Below are 26,588 nucleotides of genomic sequence, written 5' to 3'. Positions count from 1 at the left end.
TGGCTTGTGTTTGAAAGTTGAAAAGTCAACTTCTGATCTCTCTCCTGCTGATGCTCTCTAGTCACCTGACAGGGCTGTTCAGAGTGGTAGTCTAACAGAGAAGTCAGGTTTGAATTAGCTTTACTCCAGGGGACCACAGATGACCTCCACATACATAGCTGGGCGTCCTTTCTCCCACCCCTCTGTCTCTCTCTCCGCCTCTCTTATTGTCATGCTAAAAGGGGGGGCCGGTCTCACGGTAATTGACCCTAATTAACATAAACACATTTGGCATCTCCTTGCCTCCGCTCATTACAAGCCGCTGATGTGCCTTTGGAACATCTACATTTAACAAGTCTAATGAATCAATTTAATATACACCATCACCATATATCCAGCATTTCATTTAGGCAGCTCTAAAGAAACATAATGGAGAAAATGTATATCAGAAGGACAGAGTATGAGTTGGTCTACTGGATGTTATCAAGGCTATGCTGCATGTTGTAGGCTTGTTCATTTAGCTGACACGTTATGCTCATAAGTCCCATGCCATTATTTTATATTATATGATTTTATAGTAAGAAGAATATAATTGAACTTGGCTGAATAAAATAGAAAGGATATTTTTCCCTTTCTGGATCGAGTGCGCAGATGAAGTGGCTCTGTTGAGCGTAAAAGTGATCATTTGAAACGGGTCCTATACGCTAGATTGAGTAATTTGGCAACTTGTGAGAGATACAAACCTTAGAATGTCTTATAAATCAAAACATGTAATGGGGCCTCATGGACCGGCTAAAGGCTGTTGGTGATTTAAGAACGTCGCAAAGAAAAGCTTGCGCTCTGTTCCTTGCCTCAGGCTGCACAGACCGTTCTCTCATCAAGAGATCATATTATCACCCATCAGACTATTCTCAGTGTAATTTTGTCTTTACTAATATGTACAGTTATCATTATTAAATGAGTAGGAACAGGGGCAAGGGGAAAGGTAATCCGTATGCACTCCAATAGCAAATGGAGATCACTGTCCCACTCATGTTGGATAGACCACTCCGGTTATTTCACTGTAATTGAAGGCCTAGCCGCTAGGCCTCGACGTTCTCTCCCAAATCATGAATAGAAAGATTGGAGAATAGCGTAAGGTAACCAGTCCATCCAGAATGGTACAGGCCACACTCAAAGGCGATTACAAGAATTTGTTTGAATTTGGAGTAAAGGCTAGACCAATTATGTACCAAAGACATCTTAAATAACTTTTTTTGTCATGTTTTTCTGCCTTGCGTAATATGTATTTTATAACGGCACAATCTCAATTTTGATTCAGTTTTTTTTTCGCGCTTGGGCATATATAGGTAGGTATATGTGTATGCATAAGCTCTAATATGCGTATGGGTGTTGAATTAATATGCGTATGGGTGTTGAATTAATATGCGTATGGGTGTTGAATTAATATGCGTATGGGTGTTGAATTAATATGCGTATGGGTGTTGAATTAATATGCGTATGGGTGTTGAATTAATATGCGTATGGGTGTTGAATTAATATGCGTATGGGTGTTGAATTAATATGCGTATGGGTGTTGAATTAATATGCGTATGGGTGTTGAATTAATATGCGTATGGGTGTTGAATTAATATGCGTATGGGTGTTGAAAGCGCTGTCCATTTCGTGGTGTTAGGCTTTGAAACAACATCCACAATAACCATGTTTTCCACTGTTTCAACCTGTTGTTGAACTTCTTTCTTCAAATCAATCACAGTGAGCTGAGTTTTAAAAGCACCATACTGTTATGATGTGATTTTTGATTGTATTTGCATTGATGTCAGAGTGGAGGAACAGTAGAGCCCTGAGTACCAGACCATTAGGACCTAATGGAGGAACAGTAGAGCCCTGAGTACCAGACCATTAGGACCTAATGGAGGAAGAACAGAGCCCTGAGTACCAGACCATTAGGACCTAATGGAGGAAGAACAGAGCCCTGAGTACCAGACCATTAGGACGTAATGGAGGAAGATCAGAGCCCTGAGTACCAGACCATTAGGACCTAATGGAGGAAGAACAGAGCCCTGAGTACCAGACCATTAGGACCTAATGGAGGAAGAATAGAGCCCTGAGTACCAGACCATTAGGACTTAATGGAGGAACAATAGAGCCCTGAGTACCAGACCATTAGGACTTAATGGAGGAACAATAGAGCCCTGAGTACCAGACCATTAGTACTTAATGGAGGAAGAACAGAGCCCTGAGTACCAGACCATTAGGACCTAATGGAGGAACAATAGAGCCCTGAGTACCAGACCATTAGGACCTAATGGAGGAACAATAGAGCCCTGAGTACCAGGCCATTAGGACCTGATGGAGGAACAGTAGAGCCCTGAGTACCAGACCATTAGGACCTAATGGAGGAAGAACAGAGCCCTGAGTACCAGACCATTAGGACCTGATGGAGGAAGAACAGAGCCCTGAGTACCAGACCATTAGGACCTAATGGAGGAACAATAAAGCCCTGAGTACCAGACCATTAGGACCTAATGGAGGAACAATAGAGCCCTGAGTACCAGACCATTAGGACCTAATGGAGGAAGAACAGAGCCCTGAGTACCAGGCCATTAGGACCTGATGGAGGAACAATAGAGCCCTGAGTACCAGGCCATTAGGACCTGATGGAGGAACAATAGAGCCCTGAGTACCAGGCCATTAGGACCTAATGGAGGAACAATAAAGCCCTGAGTACCAGACCAGTAGGACTTAATGGAGGAACAATAAAGCCCTGAGTACCAGGCCATTGGGACCTGATGGAGCCCTGAGCACCTGATGGTAGTTAACAAATTGGGTACTACCTAAGCATGTCCAGAGTGCATAAGAGGAGATTACTTTGACTTAACAATTCACATGGAATTTTATTGTCGTCCTGACTGCCGGTGTGGCGGAAATACGGTCACCGCAACCACTCCAATCTTCATCACTGCTTCTGGGACAAGGGCTGCCTTACTGTATAATGCAGAACTTAATATATGCCATTTAGCAGACACTTGTATCCAAAACTACTTACAATCATGCATGCATACATTTTACATATGGGTGGTCCCAGGAATCGAACCCTCTATCCTGGCATGGCAAGTGCCATGCTCTACCAACTGAGCTTTCTCTCTGGTCAAGGTCAGTTCAATAAGTATGCAGACGAGCCAGGTGATGTGTTTTAGTGGGCCGTGGTTGTTTATGAGTGTGCTTAGAGACAATGGACGGAAGTTGGTGAGTGATGTGTGGCCTGAGGATGTAGCTTGACTATCGACTGTTCACACTACTTTGCTTTGTTCTTGCCTGTGTCCCAAATTCTCCCTATTCTCTTGACAGTTCATAGGGCTCTTGTCAAAAGTAGTGCACTATATAAGGGATATGGTGCCATTAGGGACGCCATACTCCATGGTTATGAATAATACATTAGTATACATTAGTTTGATTAATATTTGAGGCTTTACTGCTGGGTTTGCGAAACTCTGTCCTTGGGACTCTAAGGGGTGCACCTTTCGTTTTTTGCCCTATCACTACACCGCTGATTCAAATAATCAACTAATCATCAAGCTTTGATTTGAATCAGCTGTGTAGTGTTAGCGCACAAGCCGAAACGTGCGCCCCTTGGGGTCCTGTGGACCGAGTTTGGGAAACGCTGCTCTACTGTGTATTACAGTCCAGTGTCTGGACCATTTCCCAGCTATGCTGATGGAAACAGTCCCAAATGGTACACTGTTCCCTAATGTAATGCACTGTAGGCTCTGGTCAAAAGTAGTGTACTATATAGGAAATGCTGTGCCATTTTGAGACACCGACTTGTTCCAAATGGGCCACCACCATGCTCATGTAGTATTTCCTCTCTCACTCTCAACCCCTTGCAGCAACAGACTAGCGCCTAGCAACCACGACCGGATACAGCGGCTGAGACACGAGTTCCAGCAGGCCAGGGGAGACGACGACCCTGACGACCGGAGACGCACCTACAGCTTCGAGCAGCCCTGGGTGAGTGTCTGAGACCGGGCTGAGAACCAGGTCGGTCCTGCCTGGCTCTCCATGGACCTCCTCCATGGGCCCCCTCACTAACCACCACCACCAACCTCCCCACCACTGCCAGCCTAGGAGGGCTGCTAATACCCTGGCTAGCTGGCTGGCTAGCTGGCTACATCGTGGAGCCTCTACTACCACTAACCTCACAACCACCGGGCCAGCCCTGAGTATGGACTGTCCAGTATGACACTGACTGAACAACCTCAGCCTGTGGAGCTTCTTCTCATTAACTCCTCTGAGTCTCCCACCTAACCCAGGCTCTTCTCTAATAGGGTTGTTCCATATGATTTCAACGACCGTAACAAGTTTGGCGACTTCGTCTTAAATCAGCCATAAATACACTTGTGACAGGGGGAATGGAAGCTTGTTGTGTCCAACAGGGAGGGAAAATGTCATTCTAGCTTCACAATTTTTGTATTTTTAAAACATTTCTAGCCTGTCTATTTATCTAAAGGGTGTTGTGCTCAACCCGCTCAGTTTTCTACCACAATACACCAGAAAATGAGTAGGACCAGCTCATCTGCTTTTACACTATGATTTGACTATTAGTTCAAAGTCTTTTTTCCTTTTGTTTACCATATTAAAACGAGAGTTCAGTGTAACAGGGTTGACCTTTAAAAGAATCACTAATAACATCAAATGAATAATAATATTCAGAAACAGAAATTACTTTGTCACAGCAACTAAATAACTCGGGCTTTAGAATGATGGTGAAAACGTGTAGAAATGTTGGTGTTAAGTGGAGAAATGTTGGTGTTAAGTGGAGAAATGTTGGTGTTAAGTGGAGAAATGTTGGGGTAAAATGGGTAAAAAATCTTCTTAGAAGTCAGAGGGTGTATGGAGGGACATGTCAAAATGCTGAATTTTGGCACTTTAGTGTTTATTAATATTAAAAATCTGATTTATTTAATTATCCATGTGGTATATATTAAAGAGCACTTAATTTAATATAACAGGCTTTTAAAATACAATATTGGCTCACAAATTCTACATAAAATATCAAAGGGATGCACGCAAAAGGCATTCTTTGTGGAGAGACCCAGAAGTGCTCAAAGTTCAAATTATAAAATACTTTGACAATCCTGTCTGTAAGCTTTTAAATAATATCAAACTAAATTATTTTATTTTTTTTTCAGTGATGGAAACATGGATTTCTCATGTTACGGTGGGGTATGTAAAATGGTCTCCTGAATGTTTTGGCATTCAGGTCCGAAAAGTCTACCACCGCAAACATGTATGAAAGGTTCAATTCAAATCAAAAAGGATGCAGTCAGAAAGGGTTTCAAATCATATGGAACGACCCAATAACTCTTACAACAACGGTTGAGTCCCAAATGGCATCCTATTCCCTATTTAGTGCACTACTTTTGGCTAGAGGCCTATGGGACCTGGTTAAAAGTAGTGAACTACATGGGAAAATAGGGTGCCTTTTTGGATGCAACCAACATCTCCACCTGCATGCGTCTAGGAGCATGTGACCCTCTGGCACGCTCACCTGACCTCTAACCCCACCCGTCACGACCACCACCTCCGTCGCACCACCCTTCTCATCCCATCTGCCATCAATGCCATCTGTTGGTCTGTCTGTCTGTCTCACAAAACAAGGACCCGCCCACCTTCTCAAGGACCAATGGACTCCTGTCTGTGTGTCTGATTGCGGGGGTGCTTTCTGTGTGATAAGAAAGCACCCCCGCAATTGTCGGTTTTTAACTGTGCCTTTTTAGAGAAAAGGTTCGGGCGTTGTGGATTTTTTTGAATTTGTTCTCTTTTTGTTGGCATGGCCACCAAAATAGGATGAGTGATAATTCAAGCAATTAACAATTGGAAATGCCTTTATAATTCTTACAGAATACCTTTCTATGATGTAATTTAAGGTCTCTGGTTCGTAGGTAAAGACTGCACTATGTCCTATTCTTCCATCCATTACACCAGCAGTATGCCTTCAGTATACATTTTACATTCTGTCTGTTACAACGTAAAATTATGAATGATCAGCAAAATAATTTGCCTAATGTTTGAAAGTCACTACTTTTTAATATTTCTAGAATATGTATATAATGTTGTGTCATGTCTTTGTCCTATAACCACTGCTGTGTATATTTAAATAGTTGGCTGTATTACTCCTATACGTTGTTATGAAGTACATTTGTACTAATTCAACTTTCGTCTCTTAGGCCTCTATATACATGTGATGTTGTTTTTAGACTGTCAACATGTACCGTTTTTCTAATCTTTTGTATGGCGTTGTCTAAGGATTGATTTGAATGAGTTTTCTAACAGTTGTAAACGGAGAGCTCATGAACAGACTCCACTTGACCTCTGGGGCTGTATGAATCAGGTGTATCAGAGTGGGAGTACTGAGCTAGGATCATTCACTGTGATCTAAAATGCAGAACTGATCCTAGATCAGCACTCCTACTCTGAGACGATTCATGCGTACGGGCCCTGGGCTTCATTTAGAGGTGATGATGATAAATCAAATAAAAAGTTTGGTCTTGTTTTGAGACACTGAGTGTGCCATGTGTGTGGGGAAGGGCTTTCAAGCTGCGCTTTGTTGCTCTACACAGTCAAGCATGTACATATCGGTTGTGTCCCAAATGGCACCCTATTCCCTGTATAGTACACTACTGCCCAGCGCCTTAGGGGAATAGGGTGCTATTTTGGACTCGGCATAGTCATTAAAGGGGCAATCTGCAGTTGCTTCATCCATTTTTTGACTTCTAAATTAATGATATGTTTTGTTGAAGAATATTACTTATAAATGCCACATGAGCTTAGTTCAACTGTCGTACCCCATCAGAACCCGAAATATAAGCTTGTTTTTCTCCAGTGTTTGTAAACAATGTAAATGTAACAAACACTACATAGCCTCAAAACATGGTTTAAACTATACATTTGATATATGGGATGGTTTGTCCTTGCCAGCAGAGCTGTCTGAATTTGCGAGCGGTCACATTTCTCCAGCCCCTACACTCCGCTTTTTACCAAATCACGTTGTTTCAACTGCTGATTGCCGATTTAAAGTCCTTGATAATACCATCACATTGTTTATTTACATTACCGATAGAAAGCAAAGTTACCCTGTTCCCATGACCGCACCATTGAAGGGAGTCAGACATAATTGCCATCACAATTTATTTCTAAATAACAGAATAACCAACGTCTTACAGAACCGCATAGTAATCAACAGTAATTTTGTGTTCTTAGATTTTTTTTTTCTCTGCCATACTGATTGCCAAATTATGGAAAATGGTAACATATGTCGCTGAAAACTCAATTATGCTCCCTGTGCATATAGAGTGTCTTCAGAAAGTATACAGACCCCTTGACTTTTTCCACATTTTGTTACATTACAGCCTTGTTCTGAAATTGATTAAATAATTTTTTCCCCTCATCCATCTACACACAATTACCCCATAATAACAAAACGAAAACAGTTTTTTTAATACTTTTTTACTCAATCATTTGTTGAAGCACCTTTGGCAGCAATTACAGTCTTGGGTCTTCTTGGGTATGACAATATAAGCTTGGCACACCTGTATTTGGGGAGTTTCTCCCATTCTTCTCTGCAGATCCTCTCAAGCTCTGTCAGGTTGGATGGGGAGCGTTGCTGCATAGCTATTTTCAGGTCTCTCCAGAGATGTTTGATCGGGTTCAAGTCCGGGCTCTGACTGGGCCACTCAAGGACATTCAGAGACTTGTCCCAAAGCCACTCCTCCGTTGTCTTGGCTGTGTTCTTAAGGTCTTTGTCCTGTTGGAAGGTGAACCTTAATCCCTAGTCTCTGGTCCTGAGCGCTCTGGAGCAGATTTTCATCAGTAATCTCTCTGTACATTTGTTCCATTCTTCTTTTCCTCGATCCTGAGTAGTCTTGAAGACCCTCCCGCTGAAAAACATCTCCACAACATGATGCTTCCACCACCATGCTTCACCGTAGGGATGGTGCCAGGATTCTTCCAAATGTGACGCTTGGCATTCAGGCCAAAGAGTTCAATCATGGTTTTATCAGACCAGAGAATCTTGTTTCTCATGGTCTGAGGGTTGCCTTTTGGGAAACTCCAAGCGGCTGTCATGTGCCTTTTACTAAGGAGTGGCTTCCGTCTGGCCACTCTACCATAAAGGCCTGATTGGTAGAGTGCTGCAGAGATGGTTGTCCTTCTGGAAGGTTCTCCCATTTACACAGAGGATCTCTGGAGCTCTGTCAGAGTGACCATCAGGTTCTTGGTCACCTCCCTCACCAAGGCCCTTCTCCCCCGATTGCTCAGTTTGGCCAGGCAGCCAGCTCTAGGAAGAGTCTTGGTGGTTCCAAACTTCTTCCATTTAAGAAAGATGGAGGCCACTGTGTTCTTGGGGACCTTCAATGCTGCAGAAATGTTTTGGTACCCTTCCCAGATCTGTGCCTCGACACAATCCTGTCTCAGAGCTCTATGGACGATTCTTTCAACCTCATGCCTTGGTTTTTCCTCTTACATGCGCTGTCAGCTGTGGGACCTTGTATAGACAGGTGGTTTGATTTGATTTGTGTGCCTTTCCAAATCATGTCCAATCAATTGAATTTACCACAGGTGAACTCCAATCAAGTTGTAGGAATATGTAGGGTCTGAATACCCAAGTATATCATGTATTTATTTATTTTTATTTTTTATTTAATCAACTTTAGAATAAGGCTATAACAAAATGTGGAAAAACTCATGCACTTGAACATTCATAGTGCAATGCTTTGTTCACAATATAGGGGATAGAGTGCTATTTGGGACGCAGAAAGCATTTGTAGCTGTCTCACTATTAGAGTGAATTGATCAGACTAAGAGGCCCTATACATCAGAACATTAACCCCATCAGTCCAGCCCCACCCACTCCATTCCATTTAGAGTAAGGAGACAGACTCAGCACATAACGTTCAATTAACATCTTCTGTAGTGGCCATAGTGTTCGGTCTAGACTAGTGTCACAAGTCCAAAGAAATAGAATTACACAAGGGGTAGACCGCACTCAATATGGCCGCTGGCCCACCGATTACAGAACGCTGACTTGAATGGGAATGTCCGTTCTAGTAATTCTATTTCTATGGTCAAGTCAGTAAGAAGAATGACTTCTCTACATACACAAGGTGAAAAGAGTTCTGGGAATTCCATTCTGGGGCCCATAGGGTAAACAATGAAGGGAGAGTCCCGCCATGTGGAAGCACTGACCCTGTCACTGTGAGTGTTCTTAGCAGGCTTTGATATTACAGGTCAGGCCAGCCCTGTGCATTATCTCCCCTATAGCCCGCTGGGGACTGCTGTCTGGAATCCAGCATGTCTGTAGTTGTGCTGCAAATCATTTCCTTAATGATCTGGTCCTGCATGCTGTTTTGTTAGGTGTTCCTGGTTAGCGGAGGTTAGACAGCTCTACCTCTGATTGCTACCCCTCTGGATGGTATATTTCTCACTGTAGTACTATGGTCCAGAGGAGAGCGGCAGAATCTGGCTTGTATTCTGTAGGGAAGAAACGTTTTGGCAATGGGTACTACCTAAACTCGTCCAATAACAACACAGATTGTCACTTTGCAACTTTTTGCTACGGTGTGCCCTACTGAACACGACCATGGTTTCCTTGGGCTAATTCGATCACAGTGACTGATCGACTGTGTTACTTCTGCGTTGGGGAACCGTTATTGCGGTCATTTACCACACTAAGAGCAGTGCGTCCACGGGGGCTGCTTTCGCCAGCCAGAAGCGTTTATATTGCCTCTCTGTATTTTATTTTAGCGCCTTCCGCGTTCATTTTAATACCTTGATAAGCTTTATAGGTTGTGGTTTTCTAGCTTTGTTTCCTTGTCTTACAAAGTTATTATTTCAAGACACTAAAGGGATCAAGTATATCCAATCACACCATATTGCAAACTGTAATTTACGTATGCAATATGTAATATGCACAGTGAAATTCACATCTGGAACACATCTAGCTAGCGATATGGATGGCGAGGAGCTACCTATTAGGTGTCCATGGCCTGGCTGGCATCGCCATGGCAACAGAGTGCGACAGCGCGCCCAACAGCCCAGGTTATGCCAATCAATCCCAGATGATTAAAAGGATTCATTAGGTTTAATGTGGGTGTCTCGGAGGTCCTCCCTGCGATGACGGGACAAATTGCTTTATGGCCCTTCCACCACTAGAGCGTGGCACTCTGTATGAATACTTGGCATGGCCCATCAAAGTAATTAGATAGCCTTTGTGTTATGACTGATCCGCAGCCATTACACCCACCTCCTCGCTGATGAAAGATGGGGAAGGAGAAAGAAGGCGTGGTAGTTAGTCATTCCTCGACATGTTTCAATGTGTTCCGTCGAGGATATATGGGATGTGTGACTCAAATGGCACCCTATTCCCATATACAGTGCGCTGGTCAAAAATGTAGGTTATACTGTAGGGTGCCATTTGGGAGGCATCCACAGTCACATGCCAGGAGGAGCTGGAGATAAGTGAATGACGACGCTGTTCCTCCGTGGCGTGCGCTCTGGCTGTTCAGGACGGTTAATGACCTGCGCTAGGGCGTCGGCTGAGAGGCTTCGTATACACCTGCAGTACTAACATCCATCTCATCTCCGTCCACCCTGCGTCACCAGCATGCTCCTCCGTCCTCCTCTCTGTCTGTCAGTCTAACCTCTGTTTGACCTGGCCACGGTGAAGGACAAGAGCAGGCCATGTCTTGATGGCTCCTGGTAAGTATTGCAGAGCCATATATTTAGAGAGTTTGGCCAACTTTTAGTCCCTTCTATTTATTCATAGATTCACAGATGCACTGTAAATGCATCCTAATACATTTGGTCGAATCTCAATGTCCACACTCTTAAATGTAAGGCTCTGGTGCACTGTATGTGTCGGATAGTTGTGTGTGTTGAATAACCGGGATGTTGGCCCCTCCCTCTTTCAGCCCAACAACACCAACACAGGCCCAAGCCCGTACCAGACAGACGGACAACAGACAGGCCGACACTCTGTGTCTGTAGAGGTGCAGAGACAGAGACAGAGGCAGGAGGAGAGAGACGCCTTCCAACAGGCGCAGAGACAGTACAGCTCCCTGCCACGGTGAGTGAGGGGGTGTGTGTGTGTGTGCATGCGTGTCTGCGTAACAGTGAGGGAGAGAGAACACACATAGGCCACACAATGTTTTCCTCGTTCAACATAATCCCTATATTTTTTCAATTTACATTTGAATCATTTAGCAGACGCTCTTATCCAGAGTGAATTACAGGAGCGATTAGGGTTAAGTGCCTTGTTCAAGGGCACAACGGCAAATTTTTCACCTAGTCGGCTCAGGGATTTGGACAAGAGATGTTTCGGTAACTGGCCCAATGCTCCTAACCGTTTGGCTGATTGCCGTGATCATGGTAATATGCTTTCATATATATAACATCAGCCTGATATTATCAGTCTACTACATATACAAATGGGTAATTCCTGTCAAGCACAAATCAAATGTTATTGGTCTCACACATTTTTAGCAGATGTTAATGCGGGTGTAGCGAAATGCTTGTGTTCCTAGCTCCAACAGGGCAGTAGGATCTAACAATTCACAACAATATGCATACATCTGAAGTAAAAAAATTGAATAAAGAAATATATAAATATTAGGAAGTGCAATGTCGGAGTGGCATTGACTAAAATACAGTAGAATATAATACAGTATGTTAACATGATTAAAGTGACTAGTGTTCCATTATTAAAGAGACCATTGATTCCATGTCTATGTACAGTTGGAGTCGTTAAAACTCATTTTTCAACCACTCCACAAATAACGTTCCCAAAGTAAACGGCCTATTTCTCATGACCAGATGCTAGAATATGCATATAATTGACAGATTAGGATAGAAAACACTCTAAAGTTTCCAAAACTGTAAAAATATTGTCTGTGGGTATAACAGAACTGATATTGCAGGCGAAAGCCTGAGGATAAACCAATCAGGAAGAGCCTCTTATTTTGAAACCTCTGTGTTCCTGTGCGTGCCTGTCCTCCATTTAAAGGGATATCCACCAGATTCCTTTTTCTGTGGCTTCTCTAAGGTGTCAACAGTCTTTAGACATAGTTTCTGGCTTTTATTTTGAAAAATGAGCGTGAAGCATCACATTGCGTAAGTGGAGAGGTGGGGGCTCTCAGAGTGAGATGGTGCGCAATTGAGTGAAGCGGCCATTGTTCCTCCCGCTGTTATGGAAAAAGCTACACACTCGGTTGATATATTATCGAATATATATTTTAAAAACTACCTGGGGAATGATTATAAAAAACGTTTGACATGTTTCTGTGGACATTATGAAGACTATTTGGAATTTCCGTCTGCGTTGTCGTGACCGCTCATTCCTATGGATTTCTGAACATAACGCGACAAACAAACGTCGGTATTTTAGGTATAAAAATAATCTTTATGGAACAAAAGGAACATTTGTTTTGTAACTGGGAGTCTTGTGAGTGAAAACATCCGAAGATCATCAAAAAAAAATTGTAGACCTCCACAAGTCTGGTTCATCCTTGGGAGCAATTTCCAAATGCCTGAAGGTACCAGATTCATCTGTATAAACAATAGTATGCAAGTATAAACACCATAGGATCACGCAGCCGTCATACCGCTTAGGAAGGAGACTTGTTCTGTCTCCTAGAGATGAATGTACTTTATTGTGAAAAGTGCATATCAATCCCAGAACAACAGCAAAGGACCTTGTGAAGATGCTGGAGGAAACGGGTACAAAAGTATCTATATCCACAGTAAAACGAGTCCTATATCGACATAACCTGAAAGGCCGCTCAGCAAGGAAGAAGCCACTGCTCCAAAACCGCCATAAAAAAACAGACTACGGTTTGCAACTGCACATGGAGACAAAGATTGTACTTTTTGGAGAAATGTCCTCTGGTCTGATGAAAGAAAAATATAACTCTTTGGCCGTAATGACCATCGTTATGTTTGGAGCAAAAAGGGGGAGGCTTGCAAGCCGAAGAACACCATCCCAATCATGAAGCACAGGGGTGGCAGCATCATGTTGTGGGGGTGCTTTGCTGCAGGAGGTACTGGTGCACTTCACAAGATAGATGGCATCATGAGGAAAGGACATTGTGGATGTATTGAAGCAACATCTCAAGACATCAGTCTGGAAGTTAAAGTTTGGTCTTCCAAATGGGTCTTCCAAATAGACAATGACCCCAAGCATACTTCAAATGTTGTGGCAAAATGGCTTAAGTACAACAAAGTCAAGGTATTGGAGTGGCCATCACAAAGCCCTGACCTCAGTCCCATAGAACATTTGTGGGCAGAACTGAAAAAGTGTGTGCGAGCAAGGAGGCCTACAAACCTGACTCAGTTACACCTGCTCTGTCAGGAGGAATGGGCCAAAGTTCACGCAACTTATTGTGGGAAGCTTGTGGAAGGCTACCTGAAACGTTTGACCCAAGTTAAAACTTCTTATGGCTGCAGGGGCAATATTGACTGGCTTGGATGAAAGGTGCCTAGAGTAAACGGCCTGCTCCTCAGTCCCAGTTGCTAATATATGCATATTATTGTTAGTATTGGATATAAAACATTCTGAAGTTTCTAAAACTGCTTGAATGATGTATGTGAGTATAACAGAACTCATATGGCAGGCAAAAACCTGAGAAGAAATCCAAACAGGAAGTGGGAAATCTGAGGTTGGTTGATTTTCAACCCAGCCCTTATTGAATGCACAGTGGGATATTGGTTATGTTGCATTTCCTAAGGCTTCCACTAGATGTCAACCGTCTTTAGAAACTTGTTTGAGGATTCTGTTGTGAAGTGGGGGCTCATAAGGGCTGTTTGAGCCAGGTGTCTGGTCGATTGCCACAGGCTCTGAGGCGCGGTCACGAGAGAGTTAGCTCTCGTTCCATTGCTTTTCTACAGACCTTGGAATTCTCCTGTTGGAATATTATTGACGTTTTATGTTAAAAACATCCTAAAGATTGATTCTATACTTAGTTTGACAAGTTTCTACGGACAGTAACGTAACTTTTTGACATTTCGTCTGCAACAAGGGAACGCTCTTCATGACTTTGGATTTGTTTACCAAACGTGCTAACAAAAGTAGGTCTTTGGACATAAATGATGGACATTATCGAACTAAATCAAACATTTAATGTGGAACTGGGATTCCTGGGAGTGCATTCTGATGAAGATCATCAAAGGTAAGTGAATATTTCTAATGCTGTTTCTGACTTCTGTTGACTACCCAATATGGCGGATATCTTTTTGGCTCCTTTGTTGTCTGAAAGCTGTACTCAGATTATTGCATGGTTTGCTTTTTCCGTAAAGTTTTTTTGAAATCTATTGTGTAACATGAAGTCCTATGAGTGTCATTTGATGAAAATCATCAAAGGTTAGTGATTCATTTTATCTCTCTTTGTGCTTTTTGTGACTCCTCTCTTTGGCTGGAAAAATGGCAGAATTCTTCTGTGACTTAGCGTTGACCTAACATAATCGTTTGTGGTGCTTTTGCTGTAAAGCCTATTTGAAATTGGACACGTTGGTGGGATTAACAAAAAGATGACCTTTAAAATGGTATAAAATACATGTATGTTTGAGGAATTTTAATTATGAGATTTCTGTTTGAATTTGGCACTCTGCACTTTCACTGGCTGTTGTCATATCAATCCCGTTAACGGGATTGCAGCCCTTAAACAATTTAAAGGGAGTGCTACTAAATACTAATTGAGTGCATGTAAACTTCTGACTCGCTGGGAATGTGATGAAAGAAATTAAAGCTGAAATGAATAATTCTCTCTACTATTATTCTGACAGTTCACATTCTTAAAATAAAGTGGTGATCCTAACTGACCTAAAACAGAGAATGTTTACTAGGATTAATTGTGAAAAACTGAGAAACTTACACAAATGCTTTTCTAGCTTTGACTGTAAAGCATATTTTGAAAATCTGAGATGACAGGATGATTAACAAAAGGCTAAACTGTGTCTCAAAATATTTCACTTGTGATTTTCATGAATAGGAATATTTTCTAGGAATATTTATGTCCGTTGCGTTATGCTAATTAGTGTCAGTCGATGATTACTTTCCCTCATGCGGGATAGGAAGTCACTAGAGGTTAAAGGCAGTGCTACCAAATACTAATTGAGTGCATGTAAACTTCTGACCTGCTGGGAATGTGATGAAAGAAATGAAAGCTGAAATAAATAATTCTCTCTACTATTATTCTGACAGTTCACATTCTTAAAATAAAGTGGTGACCCTAACTGACCTAAAACAGAGAATGTTTACTAGGATTAATTGTGAAAAACTGAGATTAAATGTGTTTGGCTAAGGTGTATATAAAATTTAACTTCAACTGTATGTAGGGCAGCAGCCTTAAAGGTGCAGGGTTGAGTAACTGGGTGGTTAATGTCCTTGATGATCTTTTTGGCCTTCCTGTGAAGGTGCTGTAGGTGTCCTGGAGGGTAGGCAATGTGCCCCCAGTGATGTGTTGTGAAACCATAGTCTGGGCCTGCGTCCCAAATGGCCCCCTATTCTCTACATAAAGTACCCTTTATGTAGGTCTGGGCCCTGTCAAAGTAGTCATGATGTAAGGCATAGGTTGCCATTTGCGATGCAGCCAGGCTGTATTGCGTTACCAGCCCCAGTAATCTGACATGATCACACTAATCTGAGATAATGTGGTTACCTTTGATCTATGTGATATGTGTGTTATTACAGGAAGTGGTGTGTCCGTCTGTGGCTTATGATTGGCTGTGGGGTTAGAGGATAGTTCATGTTTGTGATTGGCTGAGGGATTATAGGATAGGTCATGCTTGTGTAGTGGGAAGCTGCTAAATGAGCTTGACTGGACTGTGAATGGTAGATGTTTTGTGGTAGCGATGAGTGTGTGTATGTAACAGTATAATTTTTAAACCGTCCCCTCGCCCATACCCGGGCGCGAACCAGGGACCTTCTGCACACATCAACAACTGACGCCTACGAAGCATCGTTACCCATCGCTCCACAAAAGCCGCGGCCCTTGCAGAGCAAGGGGAACTACTACTTCAAGGTCTCAGAGCAAGTGACGTCACTGATTGAAACGCTATTTAGCGCCCACGCTAACTAAGCTAGCCGTTTCACATCCGTTACATGTACAGGTGTGTGGGGGGGGGGGGCAAACTGTAATCAGTTTAATTAACTTTAGGGGGTGGTTTTCCCCAAACCCTCCACAATTACAATACACTAAACTGTCAAGGCCTAGTAAATGTTGAAAACAAGTAGGTCTAACCACATCAAATTGCAAACCTTGCTAGCGACCATAGAAACTGGAGGAAGCATGTGGTCCAGCTGAACCATGATACTGTATGCTAACTAGTACAGTCAGTGGTGAGTTTGAACCAAGAGACACATTTTACAGTAACCTGAGATACACTACATGACCAAAAATATGTCGACACCTGCTCATTCCAAGATCGTAGGCATATTACTAAGGAGTTGGTCCCCTCTTTGCTGATATAACAGCCTCTATTCTTCTGGGAAAGCTTTCCATTAGATGTTGGAACATTGCTGCGTGGACTTGCTTCCATTCAGCCACGAGCATAAGTGAGGTTGGGCACCGGTGTTACAATTCATCCCAACGGTGTTTGATGGGGTTGAGGACAGGGCTCTGTGCAGGCCAGTCGAGGTCTTCCACACCGATCTCGACTAACCAATTCTGTATGGACTTTGATTTGTGCACGGGGGCATTGTCATGCTGAAAAAGGAAAGGGCCTTCCCCAAACTGTTGCCACAAAGTTGGAAGCACAGAATCATCTAGAATGTCATTGAATGTTGTAGCGTTAAGATTTCCCTTCACTGGAACTAAGGGGCCTAGTCCTAACCATGGAAAAACAGCCCAGACCATTATTCCTCCTCCACCTAACTTTACAGAAGGCACTGTGCGTTTGGGCAGGTAGAGTTCTCCTGGCATCCACCAAACCCAGATTAGTCTGTCGACTGCCAGATGGTGAAGCGTGATTCATCACTCCAGAGAACGAGTTGCCGCTGCTCCAGAGTCCTATGGCGGCGAGCTTTGCACCACTCCAGCCGATGCTTGTCATTGTGCATGGTGATCTTAGTCTTGTGTGCGGCTGCTCTGCCATGGAAACCCATTTCATGAAGCTCCCGACGAACAGTTATTGGGTTGATTTTGCTTCCAGTGGCAGTTTGTAACAGACGATTTGTACGCACTTCAGCACTCGGCAGTCCCGTTCTGTGAGCTTGTGTGGCCTACCACTTTGCGACTGAGCCATTGTTGCTTCAAAACCTTTCCACTTCACAATAACACCACTTACAGTTGACCTGGGCAGCTCTAGTAGGGCAGAAAATTGACGATCTGACTATTGGAAAGATGGCGTCCTATGACAGTGCCATGTTGAAAGTCACTGAACTCTTCGGTGAGGCCGTTCTACAGCCAATGTTTGTCTATGGAGATTGCATGGCCGTGTGGTCGATTTTATACACCTGTCAGCAACGGGTGTGGCTGAAATGGTCAAATCCATTCATTTGAAGGGGTGTCCACATACTTTTGTGTATGTAACAGTAAATCCCCCGTATGCTCTCGACCCTACATTCTCCAGTCAGCAATGACTTATCACCAAGATGTAATCTCCTAGTCTCCGAGCTAGTACTTCATCAATGCTGCTTAATCCTCGGTTGTTGATACAGAATCCCGCTTGTTAAATATTTGAAGAAGCAAATCCGTTTTAAAGCGGAGATTTATTGTACCAATGTCTCCGATGCCTGGTCAAAGAAACATCCTGTGGCTTTGTGGTGTAATTTCATTGTAATTCTATTAAGGCCAGTTGTTTGGATAAACCTGTTTTGTATTATTTTAAGAATCTGATTGTTTACCTTCAAAATGCCATTGGATGACCAGACCACAGCCTTGGAGTAATATGGGGCCTGGTATCAGCTTGTGTGATTTTGATGGATTTCATATGGCCCCAGACACACACACACACACACACACACAATTGCTGTCGTTGGTTGAATGGCTGAATCATGGCCTATGCCTTCAAAAACAGCTTTCGTTTCAGATAAAGGTCAGTTTCCTCTTGGGGAAGCTTTGATAAACAAGGGGTTCCAATTCAAATGCATCATTTGTTGTTGTTGAGAGCCCATATTGATATTGATATTCATCAATGAAACAGCATTGATCACACAGCAAAAGTCGTGCCATTTACAGCAGGACCAAAGGGCCTCCCATTGCAACAGCTGCCGTAGCTTTGGTCTCTTTAGAACACTGACTGTCTAAGTGCGTCCCAAATGGCACCCTATTCCCCATATAGTGCACTACTTTTGACCAGAGCCCTATGGTTGTGCACTGAGGGAATGGAATAGTGTGCCATTTGGGACATAGAGAATGTCACTAATGCCACATGTTCCTCCTCCATCCCTCCTCTCGCTTTCTCTTTTTACATCATATGTACAGTACTGGCACAATATTTAATGGAGAAGAGATAGCTGGTTTACATTACTCACAGAGAAACGGCCCAATTGTCCTTTTATGTCAATGAAATGAAATCATATGTGGAGGATGAAGAGACCCCTCTTTTGAAATTGGAATTGTTCAACCAGGGGTTTAATGTAGATAGTTGGGTTTGTGTTTCAATGTACAGTACCTGTCAAAAGTTTGGACACACCTACTCATTCAAGGGTTTTCTTTATTTTCTACATTGTAGAATAATAGTGAAGACATCAAAACTATGAAATAACACACATGGAATCATGTGGTAAGCAAACAAAGTGTTAAACAAATGAAACAATATTTTCGATGTTAGAATCTTCAAAGTAGCTACACTTTGCCTTGATGACAGCATGAGGTTGTCACCTGGAATGCTTTTCCAACAGTCTTGAAGGAGTTCCCACATATGCTGAACACTTGTTGGCTGCTTTTCCTTCACTCTGTGGTCCAACTCATCCCAAATCATTTCAATTGGGTTCATGATAGTTCGACTAAGTGCAAACCAGATGGGATGGCGTATTGCTGCAGTATGCTTTTGTACTTGTGCTGGTTACGTGTGCCTTGAATTCTAAATAAAACACAGACAGTGTCACCAGCAAAGCACCATCACACCACCTCCTCCATGCTTCACTGTGGGAACTCATCGGTCCAAATGATAGATTTCCACTGGTCTTGTGTCCATTGCTCGTGTTTCTTGGCCCAAGTAAGTCTCTTCTTCTTATTGGCGTCCTTTTAGTAGTGGTTTCTTTGCAGCAATTCGATATTGCAGTCCTGATTCATGAAGTCTCCTCTGAACAGTTGATGTTGAGATGTGTCTGTTACTTGAACTCTGCAAAGCATTTATACCTCTGCAACAGAGGTAACTCTGGGTCTTCCTTTCCTGTGGAGTTCCTCATGACAGACAGTTTCATTATAGCGCTTGATGGTTTTTGCGACTGCTCTTGAAGTAACTTTAGTTTCTCTTTGCTTATTTGAGCTGTTCTTGCCATAATATGGACTTGGTCTTTTATCAAATAGGGCTATCTTCTGTATACCACCCCTACCTTATCACAACACAGCTGACTGAGATTGATTGGCTCAAACACATTAAGAAGGAAAGAAATTCCACAATAACTTTTAACAAGGCACACCTGTTAATTGAAATGCATTCCAGGTGACAACCTCATGAAGCTGGTTGAGAGAATGGCAAGAGTGTGAAAAGCTGTCATCAAGGCAAAGGGTGGCTACTTTGAAGAATCTCAAATATAACATTTGTTTAATACTTTTTTTGCTTATTTCATAGTTTTGATGTCTTCACTATTATTCTACAATGTAGAAAATAGTAAAAAATAAAGAAAAACCCTTGAATGAGTACGTGTGTCCAAACTTTTGACTGGTGCTGTATGTTATGGGTTGAAAGAAAGCATATCTACACGGAACAAAAATAGAAATGCAACATTTAAATTGTTGGTCCCATGTTTCATGAGCTGAAATAAAATATTTTTTTCCTTACGCACAAAAAGCTTATTTCTCTCAAATGATGTGCACAAATGTGTTTACATCCCTGTTATTGAGCATTTCTCCTTTGCCAAGATAATCCATCCACCTAACAGGTGTGGCATATCAAGAATCTGATTAAACAGCATGATCATTACACAGGTGCATCTTGTGCTGGGGACAAAGGCCACTCTAAAATGTGCAGTTTTGTCACAAAACACAATGTTTGGAGGGAGTGTGCAATTGGCATGCTGGTTACAGGAATGTCCACCGGAGCTGTTGCCAATTGAATGTTAATTCCTCTAATTTCTCTCAATTTCTTTACCATTTTTGAGAATTTGGCAGTACGTCCAACCGGCCTCACAACCGCAGACCACGTGTATTGCGTCGTATGGGCGAGCAGTTTGCTGATGTCAACTTTGTGAACAGACTGCCCCGTGGTGGCGGTGGGTTTATGGTATGGGCTGGCGTAAGCTACGGACAACAAACACGATTGCATTTTTATCGATGGCAATTTGAATGCAAAGAGATACTATGAAGAGATTGTGAGGCCCTTTTTTTAAAAGGTATCTATGAGCAACAGATGCATATCTTTATTCCCAGTCATGTGAAATCCATAGATTAGGGCATGATTTATTTATTTAAACTGACTGATTTCCTCATATGAACTGTAACTCTGTAAAATCAATGAAATTGTTGCGTGTTGAGTTGATATTTTTGGTCAGTATATTTTTAACTGGTCATCTTCACACAAAGGTCTGGTATCACACACATTTTTCATTATAGTGGTTCTTCAAATGATTCTTCAAATACAGAAATAATATGGTTTCTTCTTCACAGTTGGTTGATAAATCCACTAATTATGCATGGCTCTGAGACAAAAGCCTGTTAGTTGCAGACCTGGGTTCAAATACTATTTGAAATCTTTCATATACTTTGAGTGTTTGCTCTATCCTGCCTAGAGTGCCAGGTGGGTGGGGTTTACAGTTTTGGCACTATTCTGTTGGTCCATCAGACAAGCTCAATCAAGCACAGATTAAGGATTTGAAATTATTTCAAATGGTGTTTGAACCCAGGTCTGGTTTGTTGATGTTATTCAGTCTATTCCATTTCTCCTGCCCTTGAGATAAGCAGTGCTCTAGGCCTGAACACTCATGCATATCATATGGGCTGAACACAGAGAGCTCACAAAGTGCCCAGTCAAGCATGAGTCGGGGTGATGTCACACACACACACATCTGCAGGGCTGACTGACTGTATGTTGTATGGAAGAAGGAGGCTGACAGCTCCTCCTTTTTAAATACCATGTCAGATTTCTACTGTGAAACCGTCAGAGTGACATAGTGGGTCCGGTTGAGTCTCATTTGCAGCACGGCTGCTATTACTGCCTGTCAAACCCAATGGGCCGGTCTGTCCTTCACAAAAGGGTTATATGGATGGAAATGGCTGTGTCACTGTCCCTCTAGGTTAATGTGTTTCTATGTTTTTATTGTGTGCTAAATTGCCTATTGGTTATGGGTGGTGCTGGGCTTTGTCTGGCCCGGCCTCTCTCTGTGGAATCTCCTCTTTCCGAGTCATTGCACCCCTTCTCTTTAAAACCCTCTTAACATCTTCACTCGTGTCTCACCCGTAGAAATAGCATCACCACTGGCACACTCTAAATGGCAGCCTGTTTTATTCCCATGGGTACAGTATAAATAGACACCAGTCCAGTCCACCCATTATGGGATTATTGGCTTGAATATGGAATCCCATTCTAGTCATTCTATTTCTGTAGTCTCACCTTTTCTCTCACTTTCTCACCCTTCTCTTTCTGAGTCAATGCACTCTTCCTCTTTAAAACGCTCCGTTCACTCGTGTCTCGCACTTCCTTTCATTCACGCTTTCCCTCTCCCTCCACAGGCAACCCAGGAAGAACCCCAGCTCCATCTCGCAGGACTCCTGGGACAAGGTCTACCCGCCGGGTGATGGCTTCCAGACGGCCAAGGAGAACCCTCGCTACTCTAGCTACAAGGGCTCCAGAAACGGCTACCCGGGGATGAGCGGCGTGAATGCCCGCGTCCTCCTGGAGGCCCAGGAGCTGCTGAGGCAGGAGCAGAGACGCAGGGAGCAGGAGGCCAAAGGGAAGCAGCTACTGCTAGCGCCCCCGCAGGAACACCCCGGGAACAACACCTATGACGGGTACTCGGCTCACAAGGACCCTGTTTCGCCTAAGGGTCCCTATAGACAGGACGTACCCCCCTCGCCCTCCCAGCTGGCCAGGCTCAACAAGCTGCAGGGGCCCGAGAAGGGAAGGCCCTTCTACTCCTGAGGGAACAGAGGAAAGGGGAAGGGACAGGGCTTCCAAGAGGAGGCCACAATTGGTGGCACTGGATATGGACAACTTGAGGAGCTGCTTAGCAGCAACTCCTGAGGAGATAGGGACAGGACAGACAAGAGGGGCCACTGTTGTGGAAGATGTGGACAACTTGAGGAGCTGCTTAGCATAGAATGGGGAAGCTCCTTCCACTCCTGAGGGGATAGGGGTAAGGATAGGGACAGGCAAGAGGGGGCCACAGTTTGAGGAGCTGATTTGCCGAGATTGATCTAAGAAGAGTTAGGGACTGCACAGTGGGTGTTTGAATTAATGGCTTACCCTGGATGTGACCTCTTAGTCTTCCATTCAGTCCTAGTCAGTCATGTTCCCCTCCTACAGACTGTTTGTTGTTAAGTGAGACTTTCTGTATTTATGGTCACAATGCTTTCTGGGTAGTAGTGTTGTGTGATTCACAGACATCTGTTACCCTCACGCTCTGACAATCAAACAGATAGGCAAACGGCCGTTATTTTAAGCCATGGACAAGTGTGTATGTGTGGGTGTGTGTGCATGCGTGCATGTGAGAGAGGCCGTGTGTCTGAATGTGAGTGAGCGATGTGCGAGTGTGGTGTGGTCTCCATCATTGACACTTCCATTGTGGTCTGGTGGTGTTAACCATGGCTCCTACATGACCTGTCACCCCTGCCCCTTGCCCACCCCTGGGCTGCCTAGACAGTACTACTCTAACACTAAATCAAAATAACAACGCTGAGCTTCTCTCAGTATTCTATTTATCTGTTTTAATCGTTTTTGTCTTTATGAGAAGCCCCTTCAGTAGTCCCCAGAGGGTTCGAGAAAAGAAAGAGGGAGTGGAAAGAGAGGGAGTGTGTTAAAGGAGGGGGAGAAGGAGGGCATAGGCACTGGTTATTAATGAAGGCCCCTCATAAATGATTCATGTGTGTGTCGTCTTCACAGAGAGTGAGAGAGAGGTCTCTGATCCACTGCCTGGCCTCTCTGCTCTGGGCACGGCTAACCTGGCCTGCCTGTCTGCCTGTCTCTGGCTCCATCCTCTCCTCCTCCCCACCTCTCCTCTTCCCCCGTCAGCCCTGCACTGAATTTTTCATCACAAGCCACCTGCTGCCTGCCACAGCCAAAGAACAGAACACAGTCGCAAGAGGCTGTTCCAGAGTGGAGGGCCACATCACGGTTTCGCTCCACAAAGAAACAGAAAGAGAGACAATCGGAATACTGATGCAAGATTTCGGTTTAATCGACCCATCTTCCTTTGTTAATAAAAATATGAAATTGTGTTTGAGTGGTAGTTGCGTTCAGCTGCCGTATAGCTGGGAACTAGTGAGTCACTCTCCTCTTGTATATAATGGGCCTTTAATGTGACGATGCTCGGATGTCTATGAAATGTACAGAATGGTGGAGATGAATGCAACCGAACAAAGGAGAGTGTGGTGAACACACAAAAGGGGAAAAAAAGAAAATGACTGGCGTATGTACTCTGTCGCCTCGTGGTATACTATAACAGAAGTGTCTGGCACCTCGCTGCTTTGGAGATGTGCTTCAATGTGTTCTCCCTACGCCAAGTACAGTCATATGAAATGCATTAGCTTCCATTTGTGAGTTAACGCGGTCTGCGTCCCAAATGCCACTCTGTTCCCTACATAGTGCACTACTTTTGACCAGATCCCTATGGTTGAGCTAAATAGTTTGAGTGCCATTTGGGACTCAGGCCATGGTTTGAGAGAGCGAACTCCCTGTATCAGCTGTTGAACATGTCTAACATGGAAATAAGAGTGTTATGTCGTCTGCTCTGCAGTACTTCGCCAATGTCTGCAGTCTGGTGGGAATCTGTTGTGTGGTGTCCATTGCTAGCCTGGTTCCAGATCTGTTTGTGCTGTCTAGTTTACGTCTACGGTCATCGTTGTTAACAAGGGTGTAGGATGAAGTTCCCTCGGCCTAGTCGCTGATCTTGGGTTAGTTTTGCATTTCCCCCACTAATGGTTATGATTGGGGGAGGGGAAAGCTGATCCTAAATCTGTACCTAGGGAAAACTCGAGCCCGGATGCAGTTAACAAGATGGCACAAACAGACTTGGGACCAGGCTAGTTCATGGCTAGGTTCAGAGGTCTATAATAAGTGCCTGAGGAGGGAAAACAATGTGGTCAGATCCTTTTTGTAGCTAACTGACACACCAATACAAGTATTTTTCACATACCGTTTGAATCTCTTCGGTACAGTATGTCATGATTGTTTTGGGGTACTTTTGTTTCCCTGAAAAGCTTTCGTTGTTTGGTTCTAGTTTTTTTTTACAGTGAAAGTTAAAATAGGCCTCTGCGTTAGGGGATCAGTCTATTTGTATCCCGTCTGACTTCACAATGCTGTATGTATGTATCATGACGTTTAAAGTATAAAGCTATTGTAAGCACAGTGCAATTGTTTTTCAGACTTTGACCTGATGTATTTAGAAATGTATACAGACCTTTTTTCCTGTACATATCACATTTAAAATAAAAGGAGGGTGGTTTCAACCTGTTTACAACTGTCTGTCTGGGATGTATTCTATTCTTCATCCTGTCCTTTTGAAAAATGAACTGGCAGTGGTGTCAGGTTCAGGAATCCTCATTAGTAGCAGTGAGTCTGGTTTCATCCACTCTTGAATCTTTAATAGGCTTTTGCCTATTTTATCATTAGGCTATTGTAGTTCTTAGCTTCAAATCTTGAATTTGAATAGAGCTCTGTGCATATGTATGTCCCTGTATGGTTGTGTGTGTATGGTTGTGTATGTGATTTTGTGTATATGCCTTAGTGCCTGCGTGTCCGCATTTGCATCGTCAATGCAGTTCGTATGCTTTAGTAATCCCTAAATCCCTGTGTTTCCTGTTGTTAATTGTAGTCATTCTTATTGTCTCTCATAAGGGACTTGTTGAATGACACTGGCTACTGTGTGTGTTACTAGGGTTAAAGTTGACATTCTAAACAAGTACCATTTAAGCCATTTCAGCCACGTGGGGGGGGGGGGGGGGCTCTCTTAAAACGGAGAGATGAGAGCGGAGGAAAAAAGAAGTGGAAGGAAAGAAATCCTTCCATCTCATCCTGTTCTTTTATCTTCATAGCTTTGTGTGCTCTTTCATTGAGTGAAGAAATAAGCCACAGAGAGCGCCGTGTCCTCATGCTGTTGTCTACGCCTCCGGCCAGGGAAGGAGTTGTCGTCAACCTTCAGTCTTTTCCTGTTTGACACTTCTACAGGAAACCGAAATATGTATTATTGCGTAGCTCAGGTCTGTTTGATCCCCGGCTATGGATGTGTCACGACAATGACTGACTTTGTTGTTTAGTATATGAGATGAGACTTTCACACATTATTTTGCTTTATTTTCAAACGCAGGACTGACTACTGGGTCGTATTTACTAGGAGCCAAAAGGAAGCAAACGGGACAAAACGAGGAGGGACCTACCTGGATTTGCCTATTAATGGAAAACTTTCCACATTTTGTTAGGCTACAGCCTTATTCTAAAATGGATGATCCCCCCCCCCCCCCCCCCCCCCCCTTATCAATCTATACACAATACCCCATAATGACAAAAAAATATGTAACATTTACATAAGTATTCAGACACTTTACTCAGTACTTCGTTGAAGCACCTTTGGCAAAGAATATAGCCTCGAGTCTTCTTGGGTATGACGCTACAATCTTGGCACACCTGTATTTGGGGAGTTTCTCCCATTCTTCTCTGCAGATCCTCTCAAGCTCTGTCAGGTTGGATGGGGAGTGTCGCTGCACAGCTATTTTCAGGTCTCTCCAGATATATTTGATTGAGGTAAAGTCCGGGCTCTGGCTGGGCCACTCAAGGACATTGAGACTCATCCTGAAGCCACTCCTGCATTGCCTTGGCTGTGTTCTTATGGTCTTTGTCCTGTTGGAAGGTGAACCTTCGCCCCAGTCTGAGTTCCTGAGCGCTCTAGAGCAGGTTTTCATCAAGAATCTCTCTGTACTTTGCTTTGTTCATTTTTTCCTCAAACCTGACTAGTCTCCCAGTCCCTGCCGCTGAAAAACATCCCCACAGCTTGATGTTGCCACCACCATGCTTCACCGTAGGGATGGTGCCAGGTTTTCTCCAGACGTGACACTTGGCATTCAGGCCAAAATGTCTTATTTCTTATGGTCTAAGAGTCCTTTAGACACCTTTTGGCAAACTCCAAGCTGGCTGTTATGTGCCTTTTACTAAGGAGTGGCTTCCGTCTGGCCACTCTACCGTAAAGGCCTGATTGGTGGAGTGCCGCAGAGATGCTTTCCCTTCCTGAAGTTTCTCCCATC

General features: G+C 43.5%; 1 protein-coding gene across 6 annotated transcripts in view; it reads left to right on the top strand.

Annotated features, from left to right (window-relative positions):
* LOC110530242 (partitioning defective 3 homolog) overlaps positions 1-24,816 on the top strand; it is a 252,036-nt gene extending 227,220 nt beyond the window's left edge. For 4 of the 6 annotated variants that reach the window (XM_021613147.2, XM_021613143.2, XM_021613144.2 and 1 more), the window contains 3 exons: positions 3,870-3,990; positions 10,950-11,104; positions 21,867-24,816. In XM_021613147.2, the coding sequence (XP_021468822.2) occupies positions 3,870-3,990; positions 10,950-11,104; positions 21,867-22,275 (685 nt within the window). In that variant the 3' untranslated portion in view covers positions 22,276-24,816. Of the gene's footprint in view, positions 1-3,869; positions 6,542-10,949; positions 11,105-21,866 lie in introns of those variants that run through there. The other 2 variants (XR_005052926.1, XM_036985816.1) reach the window with 2 other exon arrangements.
* The last annotated feature ends 1,772 nt before the right edge of the window (positions 24,817-26,588 follow it).

Source organism: Oncorhynchus mykiss, chromosome 8 (assembly GCF_013265735.2).
Source record: "Oncorhynchus mykiss isolate Arlee chromosome 8, USDA_OmykA_1.1, whole genome shotgun sequence".
NCBI lineage: Eukaryota > Metazoa > Chordata > Actinopteri > Salmoniformes > Salmonidae > Oncorhynchus > Oncorhynchus mykiss.
Note: the sequence above shows the minus strand (reverse complement) of the source record. Positions and strands in the feature narration are given on the sequence as shown.